Source organism: Prionailurus viverrinus, chromosome B2 (genome assembly GCF_022837055.1).
Source record: "Prionailurus viverrinus isolate Anna chromosome B2, UM_Priviv_1.0, whole genome shotgun sequence".
Classification (NCBI taxonomy): domain Eukaryota; kingdom Metazoa; phylum Chordata; class Mammalia; order Carnivora; family Felidae; genus Prionailurus; species Prionailurus viverrinus.
In genome coordinates this window covers 137,740,332-137,752,800 of record NC_062565.1, presented here as the reverse complement: position 1 = coordinate 137,752,800, position 12,469 = coordinate 137,740,332, and the positions used below count along the sequence as shown (strand labels likewise).

At 43.2% G+C, this 12,469-nt stretch overlaps 1 protein-coding gene across 13 annotated transcripts in view; it reads left to right on the top strand.

Moving 5' to 3' along the window:
• SYNE1 (spectrin repeat containing nuclear envelope protein 1) overlaps positions 1-12,469 on the top strand; it is a 472,738-nt gene that overhangs the window by 245,594 nt on the left and 214,675 nt on the right. For 12 of the 13 annotated variants that reach the window (XM_047860298.1, XM_047860302.1, XM_047860304.1 and 9 more), the window contains 5 exons: positions 3,555-3,698; positions 4,028-4,183; positions 5,696-5,860; positions 7,247-7,419; positions 9,669-9,822. In XM_047860298.1, coding sequence (XP_047716254.1) covers positions 3,555-3,698; positions 4,028-4,183; positions 5,696-5,860; positions 7,247-7,419; positions 9,669-9,822 — 792 coding nt within the window. The remainder of the gene's footprint in view (positions 1-3,554; positions 3,699-4,027; positions 4,184-5,695; positions 5,861-7,246; positions 7,420-9,668; positions 9,823-12,469) is intronic. The other variant, XM_047860305.1, reaches the window with a different exon arrangement.

Genomic DNA, 12,469 nt, shown 5'->3' with positions numbered 1-12,469 from the left:
ATACAGTGCCAATGATTTTTGGTCATTCCTCTCTGAATATTAATGGATAACCAGATAACTGTAGGAAACAGCTCAGTTTTAGAAGTGGGAGCCTCACCAAGGAATTCAATAGCTCCTTGCCTGGTAGGGGCTGTTGTAGGCTTACACTGTCCCACCAGGAACTGTTGGTTTTTACTTTTAAACAATATCACTTAATCATTCATGTGAAATCCCTCAAGTTTGGAAGTTGTTCAAGGAGAATGAACAGAAATACCCATGTAAGACTACAAAAGGCTATGGATGGTAAGGTATATTATAACTAATGTGGGTATCAAGTAGGAGGTTTTTAGGAGTTAAGTGTGTAAAGATCCAATGGTTATGCAATTTTCTTTTATTCAGAAACAACGTGAGTTGAATTTATTACAATCATAGCACAATTACTGCCACAATACAATTGATTTTTTTTCTTGTGAGATCGCCTGTTTTGTATACCAACTCTTCTCTTAGAGGAAAATTCAGAGGCATGAAGAGTGATTTTTCCCCTTTAAACCAATACTTCCTGGCAGAAGAGAACCTTTATTTGATTTGATCATAATTAATGCAGGGTGGGAAAAATAATAATAGAGAATATTGGGAAAGAGAAAAAGTGTGTTCCCTCAGTTATTCCCTAGCCCGACACTATTGTAATTCTTCTTTGTTTTTTTTTTTTAATATAGTTTTTTTTTTAGTGTTTATTTATTTTTGAGAGAGAGAGAAAGTGTGTGCATGCACACGTGCATGGGCTGGGGAGAGGAGGTGGTGGGGGACAGAGGATCTGAAGGGAGCTCTACGATGACACCAAGAGCTCAAACTCAGGACCATGATATCATGGCCTGAGCTGAAGTTAAACACTCAACCAACTGAGCCACCCAGGCGCCTCTATAATTCTTCTTTCTAATGGTGGCTATTCCTTCACGGCAGGTATCTTCCATTTTATAGAGAGGGATAACCATTGTGCAGTGCCTAGAAATTTACTCATAACCTTACAAAGATCATTAGTGCAATGTGGCCTGAGCTCTGAAGCATCTATTGTTGAAGGTAGTACATCTAGCCTTGATTACATGATTGCCTAGTTCAAGAGCTGCTCAGCCAGGAGGAGATGAGTAGGTGAGGAATAAGCTCTTTTGGCTTCCTTATCTTCCTTCCCTTTTTTCTCCCTCCCTACCTTTCTACCTTCCTTTCTTCCTTACTTCCTTCCCTGTTTCCTTCATTTATATTAGGAATACAATAGAAACAATATATACCAGCCACTATTTTAGGAATACAAAAGGGCTAGTCTTTTACCTCTGCTCAGGGAGTTTACTTTCTAGAGAGAGAAACAATATGTAAAGAGATGATTGCAATATAACATAGATACATTCAGGATATGGCCGTCATTCAAAGAAGGATGCAACTAACTCCACTTGGAGAAATCAAGAAACGTTACCAGAAAGGTGACATTTTAACTGAACCCTGAAGGCAAGACATTCTTTGAATTTGCCAAGGCTGATGTGCATTTCAGGTAGAAGGAACTGGATGTACAGGGCCAGCGTGTTGTGAGTGTCAGCAGGGGAGGACTTTGGGAAGTTTGACATCCACATGGGGTTTTGTGAGGAACAACAAAGATAAGATTGGAGATGAGGATTAGGGCAAGATAGGAAGTGTCTTGTGTACTAAGCAATTTGATCTTGACTCTTTTTTTAAAAATTTTTTTTTTTTTAACATTTATTTATTTTTGGGACAGAGAGAGACAGAGCATGAACGGGGGAGGGGCAGAGAGAGAGGGAGACACAGAATCGGAAACAGGCTCCAGGGTCCGAGCCATCAGCCCAGAGCCTGACGCGGGGCTCGAACTCACGGACCGCGAGATCGTGACCTGGCTGAAGTCGGACGCCCAACCGACTGCGCCACCCAGGCACCCCTGATCTTGACTCTTAACCAGGGTTTTTATCTGAACCCCTGAAGAGCATTTATGTTCTCAGTTTTCCCAAGGATGTAACATAACCCATACCATTTTAGATGCATAAGAAAATTACATAGTAATTACATAATTACATAGAATGGATTCTTTAGGACACTAGGGCTCAATTCTTTCTAAAAATCCTAGCTGAAAAGGTTGAGTGAGGAACCTGCTGGTCTTCAAGCTGGAAATAAACATGTCAACTCTGACCACAGTGTAGACAAGAGTGGGGAAGCTGGAAGACCAGGGAAAGCTTCTCATAATGGTCAAGATGAGAGAGCTGAGGGCCTGAGTTAAGGAAATGAGAACGGACAGAGAATTTATATTTAAGGTAAAACACAACAGGATTTGGTAGCTACTTCAATGAGGGAACATGACGAAGAAGGGTAAGTTAAGTTTGAGTCTAATTTCTAGTTTGGAAGATGGTATGAATGGCGATGCTATTATCTGAGACATGAAAATGGTAGAAAAAGTAGTTCTGGAGGGGATAGCAAAAATTAAGTTAAATAGGCCTGTGAAATATTCAGCAGGTAATGCCAAGAAAGTAGCAGCAAATATGAATACCAAGTCCCAACAGAGAGGATGGAGCTGCGGTAGGAATGATAGTGACCATTTGCCAGTGCAGGCACTAGGTAAACACTTCACGTGTATCAGTGCATTTAATCCTCATAACCGTTATCTGAGGTAGGAACTCGCTTATTTCTATTGTGTGGATGAGGAAATTATGGTAAAAGGTGATTAAATAATCTGCCAGGTTCTCACTGCGAGGAGGTGACAAAATTCAAACCCAGGCACTCTGACTTAAAGTGTTGCATAAATACAGTTCTATAAATAGGGGGTTTTAGGAGTTTGTAGGTGGTCATTGAAACCATAGAAGAAATAATGGAAAACACAGGCAGAAGGAACATTTATTTATTTATTTTAAAATGTTCATTTCCTTGTTTTTGGGAGAGAGAGTGAGCACAAGTGGGGGAGGGGCAGAGAGGGAGGGAGACACGGAACCTGAAACAGGGTCCAGGCTCTGAGCTGGCAGCACGGAGCCCGATGTGGGGCTCAGACTCACGAACTGTGAGATCGTGAACTGAACCGAAGCTGGACACCTAACCGACTGAGCCCCTCAGGCACCTGAAACCATATGCTATTTCTTATCCCATCATTGATCAAACTCGACAAAATATTTGTTAATATTTACTTATATTTCTACGAGGCCCTCCCTTCACAGAGCTTGTAAGCTGGTTGTGGAGACAAGGCATGCCTGCATGACAATCCATAAAGTACATATTGACTGGCATAAGCAACAAATGTGATAGATGTTGAGAAGTGGGTATGAGCTCTGAGGTGGATTGGATAATGATGCAAAAACTCCTTTTTGAAAAATTTGAGACTAAAAAGCTCTAAAAAGATGTTCAACATTTATACAGATGCTAAGGTGAAAGATAGAATGTTCTATACATCAGGACCGGGGTAGGAGGGAAGAAGGACTAGGGGGCCAGACTGTGTTGGGCCTTGAATGCTAAGTGCTAAGTAAGACTTTGGACTTGATATTCATTTTTTTTTTTTTTTTTTTTTATCCCTCATGTGATCTAAAATCTGGTAGAATCTAAAGATCCAAATGAAGGACTTTGAAGTGAGCGCTGAGCCTGTCCAGGACTGGCTGAGTAAAACTGAGAAGTTGGTGCAAGAAAGCAGCAATCGCCTGTACGATCTGCCAGCAAAGAGGAGGGAACAGCAGAAGCTCCAGGTAATGAGACCATGTGCCCTTCTGGCCACGTCTTTACCCCTGTCCTCTGCACAACCTTGCATTCAGGCGCACCCTGGAATTAGGTCATGCTGTCTGGAGATGCAGCGTACCCTTGCCCTATTTCTGGCGGATTTTATGTTTTCTGGCTTTCTTCGGAGGTGTGATCTGTTTCCGTCCTGTAGTCTGTCCCGTGTGTAGCCTGGAAATCATAAAGCTTTCAGGGCTCACCAATTGCACGCCATGTTTATTTCCACGTTCTTTGGGCCAAAGCTCCGTCCGCGGTGTGCTCTCCCCCAGCCTCTTAATAGTAACTTGCTTGTGCTTTTCAGTCTGTCGTTGAGGAAATAAACTGCTACGAGCCTCAGCTCAACAGGCTAAGAGAGAAAGCTCAGCAGCTGTGGGAAGGACAAGCTGCCAGCAAGAGCTTTATGCACAGAGTGTCGCAGCTGTCTTCTCAGTATCTAGCTCTAAGCAATCTAACAAAGGTAACGCCTGCCATGTGCTGTGTGTGCGTGTGGTACCGGGGCCACCCGTCTGTGCAGGGTGTCTGCTGGGTCAGGGATAAGGCGTGTGAGTGTGTTTCCCAGCCTCCCAATTCAAGTCACGCATTCGTGCAGTAGATCTTCGTGTGATTGACGAGAGCTAGGGAGGCTTCAGAGATTGAAGAGATTTTCCAAGCTCTATTATTGCACAAGATCGTCTCCTCAACACTGAAATGGTATGTTTCCCAGAGCTTTTATCTTGAAGACTCAAAGTGGAAACGTAAGGCAAAATTCAGAGTTTGGGGCCTAAACAATCTTAGGTTAAATTATGTTAGAAAAACAGGAATTCAAAGCAGTTTAAATTTTAGTAGACTACATTATAAGGAGTTTGGATCTTTTTTTTTTTTAATTCGTCTGAATTCTTTATGTTATTAATGGTTCTCAAGGACGTGTTGGTGGAGAGTTTCATTTCGGATTCTAGAGCAGAGCTCAAAATTGGCAATGATCTGTATAACTGATTAAATACCTTTTCTAACAGTTTAATGTAAATGGGATACCGCTATGACCTAATTTAGAACATTCAGCAGGTGTCATGCAGGCCCGTCTCGAACTTTGTGAGCTCAGGTCTGCCTTGAGCTTTATGTGGCTTTAACATTTGTTCCCTGTATTTTCTCTTTTGCATTTCAGATCTTAGAGTGTAGGGAACCTATTGTAATATGGCTTCATCTATTTTAGTGTGGACTTATTTCTGGTCTGCTAATTTGGGTCCTCAATAAAGCATCACTGACACAGTTATAACTAGTAGGGGTCTTGTAGTAAATAGTCTATGTTTACACCCATTTTTTTCTATGAATAAGTTACTTTTTTGTCTTTAGAAAATCTGGCATATATCTGAAATTAGAATGAATTAAGGGCATCTTTGTATTCCTTGCATTTATTTAGATAGCAAAAATCAATAGATACTTGAATGCTTTAAGAGCTATAACCATAAAAAAAAGAGCTGTAAACATAGTCAAAATCTTCACTGTGTTGGATATAACCTTTAGTTAATCACTAAAATCATATCCACGGTCCCAATTTTTGAAACATAGAGCTATTACAAAATCTCAGACAGTTGTCTTTTTGACCTGGTCACAATGTAGGTCATACGGGTACGGGGTATCCATTGAGCCAAATGTGGTTTGGGAAAGCTAAAAAGTACCGTGATTCATCTCCCACACAAGGCGTTAGGAAGCGATTTTGCCGATTCCGGAAAAACGTCACAGTTGTCATGAAGAAGAGTAGTGACTAAAGTGAGGGCAGTCAATTGTAATTGTTCTGCTTTTGGCCCAGTTATTCCGGTCACAAAGGTATTTCCCGCATCTCAGGTTAATACAGACTTGCGTCATATTTGTGCAGCATATGGACCCATGGCTGATTGCAACTACTTGAAACCAATGGTTAGCTTTACAGTTTGAGTGTCTGTAGGTTGTAAGGTGGAATGGACCGCTGGAAAACGATTTCTGTCATTTCCAGGAGAAAGTGTCAAGATTGGATAGAATTGTCGCAGAACACAATCAGTTCTCCCTCGGGATTAAAGAGCTACAAGACTGGATGACAGATGCGGTTCACATGCTGGACTCTTACTGCCACCCAATATCCGACAAAAGCGTGCTGGACAGCAGGATGCTCAAGCTTGAGGTGTGCATCTTTAGAGAAGTGTCTCTAATCTACAGAATTTGTCTTTCTCAGAATTTCTCAAGTCTCCATCTGTTTGGTGTGATTATGTCCCACTGTCTCCACAAGAAATCCAGGAATGCTCCGTGGGTGTGACCCTGTATGCAGAGGGGTGGCCTTGCCTAAGCATCCCTGAATCATTTGGCCCCGGACATATTCACTTCTAAGTACTTTACAAAAATTAAACAAAAAATAGCAACCAAATGTGGTTCCTTCTCGGATATAGTGAAGAGGCGAGTTTCCAATTATATCATAGGACATTTATTCTTCGAAAATATTTCGATGAAACTTTTTAGAGCAAGCCACTTCCCATTTTGGTCAACTCACTTGTCTGCCTGTATCGTTCAGTCAGTTCTTCTCCCATCCCAGGATTTTAGTTTTATTTCACATTTGTGATAAAGATAATAATCTGCAGTCATTCACCTTCCATTCATATACTGGGTGTCTTATAGGACATTGGCTCTCTGTCTTGAGACCAAGGATTCAAAAATGAATAAAATATGGTTATTGTCTTCAAGGATTTCATTGTCCGAGGCTGGGGGCTGAAGCAGAGAAGACAATTATAGCAGATTGGGATGTATTTGTGGTGTTACAGACACACAGAAGAGTGGAACAGGCAGGAGGGATTTGGTTGAGAACTGGAATAGATTTCTCAGGAAGTCTCCTATCTAAACCGAGATATGAGACTGTACCAGCCTAAGCAAAAGCCAAAGAAAACAAATAGCATTGTGTGAGAGACATTGCTAGCAGTTCCTTCTTGCTGTGGCAAAAACTGATAGCCATGAGGAGCTGAAGCTGAACCTGTAGAGGTTGTCGGGGTCCAATTAAGGAGAGGGATGAAACCTTGCCTTTTAAGTGATAACGCCAGTTTTAGCCCTTTGGATTCAAACTTCCTATTTGTATAGAAAAAGAAGAGTGCCGTGAAGACCTCGAAATATGTAGATTAATATATACTGTGAATTAATCTACTTCTTTGGGCTTGTTGTGCTAGAGACCTCAACATTATAAAGCCCTTTATCCTGTGACCTTTGAAAATCCATGAATTCTATTGTAGTCTATTTTTCTCTTGTTGAAAACCAGTAAAACAAAATTTCAGCGGAAAGAAGGGATTATTCAGAGAAGAATCAAGCCCTAAGAAGCTGAGGCCACTTGGGGACCAGCAGGTGACTGGTAATTGGTTGCTGACACTCAACCAGCAAGTGACTCTCCCACCTGCCCCCCAGTCAGCCTGAGAGGTTCATGGCTCAACCTGATCGCATGTCATTCTCCCATTCAGGATCTCTGATACATTTAAAGCCACAAATGCTAAACATGCAAATGACAAAGGGCTTCTGTAATTTGCTCTTCTAGGCCCTGTTATCAGTGAAACAGGAAAAAGAGATCCAGATGAAAATGATAGTGACCAGAGGGGAATCTGTCCTGCAGAATACCTCTCCGGAAGGCTGGCCTGCTATTCAGCAGCAGCTGCAGAGTGTGAAGGATATGTGGGCTTCCCTTCTGTCCACGGCCATTCGTTGTAAAAGGTAAGGGGAACCACAGCGAACTATCATAGCGCCAAGCCGTTACCAAAAGATCAACAGAACAGCACGGCGCCCCGCCATTCCTAGGGTTTTCTTTGCCTTCTTCTTTTCCTCCCCTATGTCCCTCCTTTTGTTCCTTCCTTCCTTCTTTCCTTCCTCCCTTCCTCTCTCCCTTCCTTCCTCTCTCCCTTCGTTTCTTTCTTCTTTTCTTCTTTCTTTCCTCTCCTTTTTCTTGTTAGAACAAAAGAAACTTCTAAGTACAATATTGCGTTTAGGTTGGCCTGCAATACCATACCTACATTTTAATATAACTACATATTTCTTTTTGTTATTGTTCACTGCTTCACAAGATAAAAGATAAACAAATGTGTCATCATGTAAAGATATATTATTTATAATTTTTAAACATTTATTTAGGAGAGAGAGAGAGTTTATTTATTTATTTATTTATTCATTTATCTATCTATCTTTGCGTGGCAGACAGAGAGGGGGACAGAAGTCCTGAAACAGGCTCTGCGCTGACAGCAGAGAGTCTGACTCGGGGCTCGAAGTCACAAACGTGAGATGATGATCTGAGCCGAAGTCAGAGGCTCGAGGCTCGGTGAACTGAGCTACACAGGGGCCTCTAAAGATACGTTATTTAAAGCAAGTAGTTGATTTGGGAGGTAACCCCAGGAAACACCAGGAGGGGATGGGAGAGAGAGATGAGAAGGGAAGAGCAGCTGATAAAGGGGATATTCTCAAGGCGGTTCCCGCAGGGAGCCAGTGAACACAGTTCCCGCAGTGAGCGCAGGGGACAGCTGGAACTTGATCCGCTGGGCAGTGCCTGGAGCCAGTACAGAACAAGTGGCTCAGAGTCACCCACCGAGGACAGAACTAGAATGTTTGTAAACAAACTTCCATGAGTCAGGAGGGCAGTTGAGGGCTACTCCCAGGGGGGGCAACAATCCCAGGCACTTCTCACCTACATTGCCCTCCAGCTGAGCGAGCTCCAGGGACCAGAGAATGCCCTCCTGCCCAGGAGGAGGTGACGCTGGTCCTCAGGGGGCAGCACGCTGCAGTGGTGTGGTAGAAGGGTAAATATGGGTGGAGCACCGAGTGTCTGCTACAAAATAACCCAAAGCGTGGTAGTTAAATTAGGCACAAATGATTAATGGCGCTGAAAACATAACATCAGTAATTGAGAGGAGGAGTGCTTAATTTACCTGTAAGAGAAATAATCAGATTAGACCAGTTCAGAAAACGTTACCCTATTTTTCCATTGTGATTTTCTGATTTTTATTTTTAAATTTTTTTTAATGTTTATCCATTTTTGAGACAGAGAGAGACAGAGCACGAACGGGGGAGGGTCAGAGAGAGAGAGGAAGACACAGAATCCAAAGCAGGCTCCAGGCTCCCAGCTGTCAGCACAGGGCCCGACGCGGGCCTCAAACTCACGTGAGATCATGACCTGAGCCGAAGTCAGACGCTCAACCGACTGAGCCACCCAGGCGCCCCTGATTTTTATTTTTATATTCTTTTATTTTATTTATTTTGACAGAGAGAGAGAGAGAGAGAGAGAGAGAGAGAGAGAAAGCATGAGTCGGGGAGGGACAAAGAGAGGGAGAGAGACAGAATCCCAAGCAGGCTCTGCACTGTCAGTGCAGAGCTAAACAAGGGGCTCGAACTCATGAACTGTGAGATCATTGTCCTGAGCCAAAATCAGGAGTCAGATGCTTGACTGACTGAGCCTGCCAGGCACCCCATGATTTTCTGATGTTTAAATCTCATGCAAGATAGTTACTGTGCTTTTTCTTATTTGCTTCTTCCTTCCTTCTTTTATTAATTCCTTTTTTTTCTCTCCTCTGGACGTCCTGCTCAACTTGACGGAGTTAAGTATTGGTCCTCTTCCTCCCTAGAGTCTTGACTCCGGAAAAGCTTCCCACAAGGGATCTCTCCCAGTTTGGCCCTCAAGCCTCTCCCAGGGTCTCCCACGACCTGCTTACTGATTCCAAGTTTTATGTCCAGTCCCACTTTTCCACCTATCAGCCTGGACTTAACTGTCCCTTGCTTCCTGAGGTTATGCTTGCCAGGGACCCAGACTCAGATTTGATCAGCCCTTGCCTTTCCGCCCATCCCGACCCAGCCCCTGCCTGTCCTGATCTGTGGGCTCCCTGCTGGTCGGGTGGACAGAGCAGAGCAGATAGAGATCGGGCAGATTGGATTTATGTGGCTTCTCAATGTGGATTGTTGTCCTTTCGAATACCTTTCAGTCAACTTGAAGGAGCTCTTTCTAAGTGGACAAGTTATCAGGATGATGTTCGACAGTTTTCCAGTTGGATGGACAGTGTGGAAGCGAGCCTAAATGAATCTGAAAGGCAGTATGCAGAACTGCGGGAGAAAACAGCCTCTCTGGGAAAAGCCAAGGTGGGAGCTGGATTTCAGACTCCATTTGTCCTCCAACAGGCGTTTTCAGAATGCCTTAGTTACGTAAAAATATGATTAGCTGCATGCTAGCACTGTGTACATAGGTAAACTGTATTTGGGGCTTTACTATAATTTCTAATGGCTTCTTAAACCAGACTTTTGTTTGTGGCTATTTTACTAGTGAGTGAAAATTTTCTCTTCCAGGAAAACTTCAGATATCCATGTTTCATGATACATTTAAAATTTGGCAACTTGCGGGGCGCCTGGGTGGCGCAGTCGGTTAAGCGTCCGACTTCAGCCAGGTCACGATCTCGCGGTCCGTGGGTTCGAGCCCCATGTCGGGCTCTGGGCTGATGGCTTGGAGCCTGGAGCCTGTTTCCGATTCTGTGTCTCCCTCTCTCTCTGCCCCTCCCCCGCTCATGCTCTGTCTCTCTCTGTCCCAAAAATAAATAAAAACATTGAGAAAAAGAAAAAAAAAATTTGGCAACTTGCAATATCTTAATATCTTTAGCCTGCTCATCATTAGGAAGTAAAAATGATTTCTTCTTATCACATCTTTTGTATTTCTACTGTCATACATTTTTCTGATGCTTATATTAGTGAGGTGCTACATATTTTTTAGATAGATAGACAGAAGATAGATATTGGGGATATGTTCTTAAACCTTTTTTATTTTATTCATTTATTTATTTTATTAAAAAAAATTTTTAATGTTTATTTCTCAGAGAGACAGAGACAGATTGTGAGTGGGTTAGGGGCAGAGAGAGAGGGAAACACAGAATCTGAAGCAGGCTCCAGGCTCTGAGCTGTCAGCACAGAGCCCGAAGTGGGGCTCGAACTCATGAGCTGTGAGATCATGACCTGAGCTGAAGTCAGACGCTTAACCGACTGAGCCACCCAGGCGCCCCTATTCATTTATTTATTTTTAAATGTTTACTTATTTACTTTTGAGAGAGAGAGAGAGCGCGCACGAGAGAGCGCATGCATACCAGTGGGGAGGGGCAGAGAGAGAAGGAGAAACAGAATCCAAAGAAGGCATAGGCTCTGAGCTGTCAGCGCAGAGCCCAATGTGGGGCTTGAACCCAAAGCCGTGAGGTCGTGACCTGAGCCACAGTCCGTTGCTCAGCCGACCGAGCCACCCAGGCGCCCCAAATCTTTTTATTAATAGTGGTATTCAGACATAAAATTTTGGAGCCCTTTGATTTATATCCTTATTCCAGGGCATATTTATTGGATGACCTGTTCCACCTCAACCTTATCTATGTCCTAAGCAGTACTTCTTCCTTCTACCCCTAAATCCTTCACATCCTGATATTCTCAGTCTCCGTTCATTTGTGTCACCCCTTGCTGAGTATCTTGAACCGGAAACTTCATCATCCCCAGCTCCTGCTTCCTCACCCCACTTTGAAAGAGGCATTCGATCCTGCTGGTTTTCTCCCAGAAGTGTCTCCTGACCACAGTCTATCCTTCTTTTCCTCAATTGCGACAGATTTCTAATTGCTCCTTTTGTCTCTTGTCTCCATCTCCTGTTACCTTCAGACAAAGGTGAATGTCTCACTTTCCGGCCTGGGAGCCCCATTGTCCCATTGTCTGTAGTCTCTGACCGATCTTCCTCATCTGCTTTGTAAGAATTTTAATAATCTCCTTCGTCACCCTCATTTCCTTCGCTCCCCCACCCTCCTTGCACCCATGTACTTCTACTTCCTGAAAAGGCCACATTAGACGGAAGAGATTCCATGTCTCTGCAGGAATGATCTAGCTCGGCCTCAGCCACCAGCAACCTTCCACTCCACTTTCTGAATTAACACAAGTTGTTTTGTTGTGACACCTTCACCACCCTAAGCTTACTCAGTTCTCCTATCCTCTGTTGTTCATATCTTTTTCTCACTGGTACAAAGTATATGATTATATCCCGCTCTCCCTCAGTGGCTAAAGGTGCTTAATATTTCTTTACATCCTATGCATTGGGCTCTCTGGCTGACACAGAGCAAATGCTTAATAAAAGTCATCTGAATGACTAAATGGCCTATGTGATTTACGCCAGATCAGTTAACATTTTAGAGTCTCATTTATGCATCCAAAAATTAATATAATCATAATTATCTACCTCATAATATTATTCTAATGATTTATTAGCTAATTAAATTATTCACTTATTCAATAAATATTTGTTGAGAATTTGCTGCACCCTGGCATTGTGCTCGATTCTAGGTGAATACAACAGAGAAGCACTGCATTCTGGTGGGAATGCGTACACCCACCCGAGTGCGTGAATAAATACACAGTTAGAACTGATGATGAGCACGTGAAAAAAAAGTGGCACGCTGTGAAAGAGTCATCTGCACGGAGCTAACGTGGATTGTTTGGAGTGGAAGGAGGGGCAGAAAAGTCCTCTTTGAAACAGCAGGCTTGTAGACTATGCCAGAAGGAATGTAGTGCAGAGAAATCAGTCTGGGGAGGAGGTGGGACAAGAGCAGTCCAGGTAGAATAATCAGCACATCCTCAGGCCCTGAGGGGGGAGAGAATCTGGCTCGACAGAGGAACTAAAAGAAAGGCCACATGTTGCCGGAACAGAGGATAAACAGGGTGAGTGCTGTTACGTGAGCTGGTAGAGGAGCAGGGACCCATCCACACATTGCCACATGGG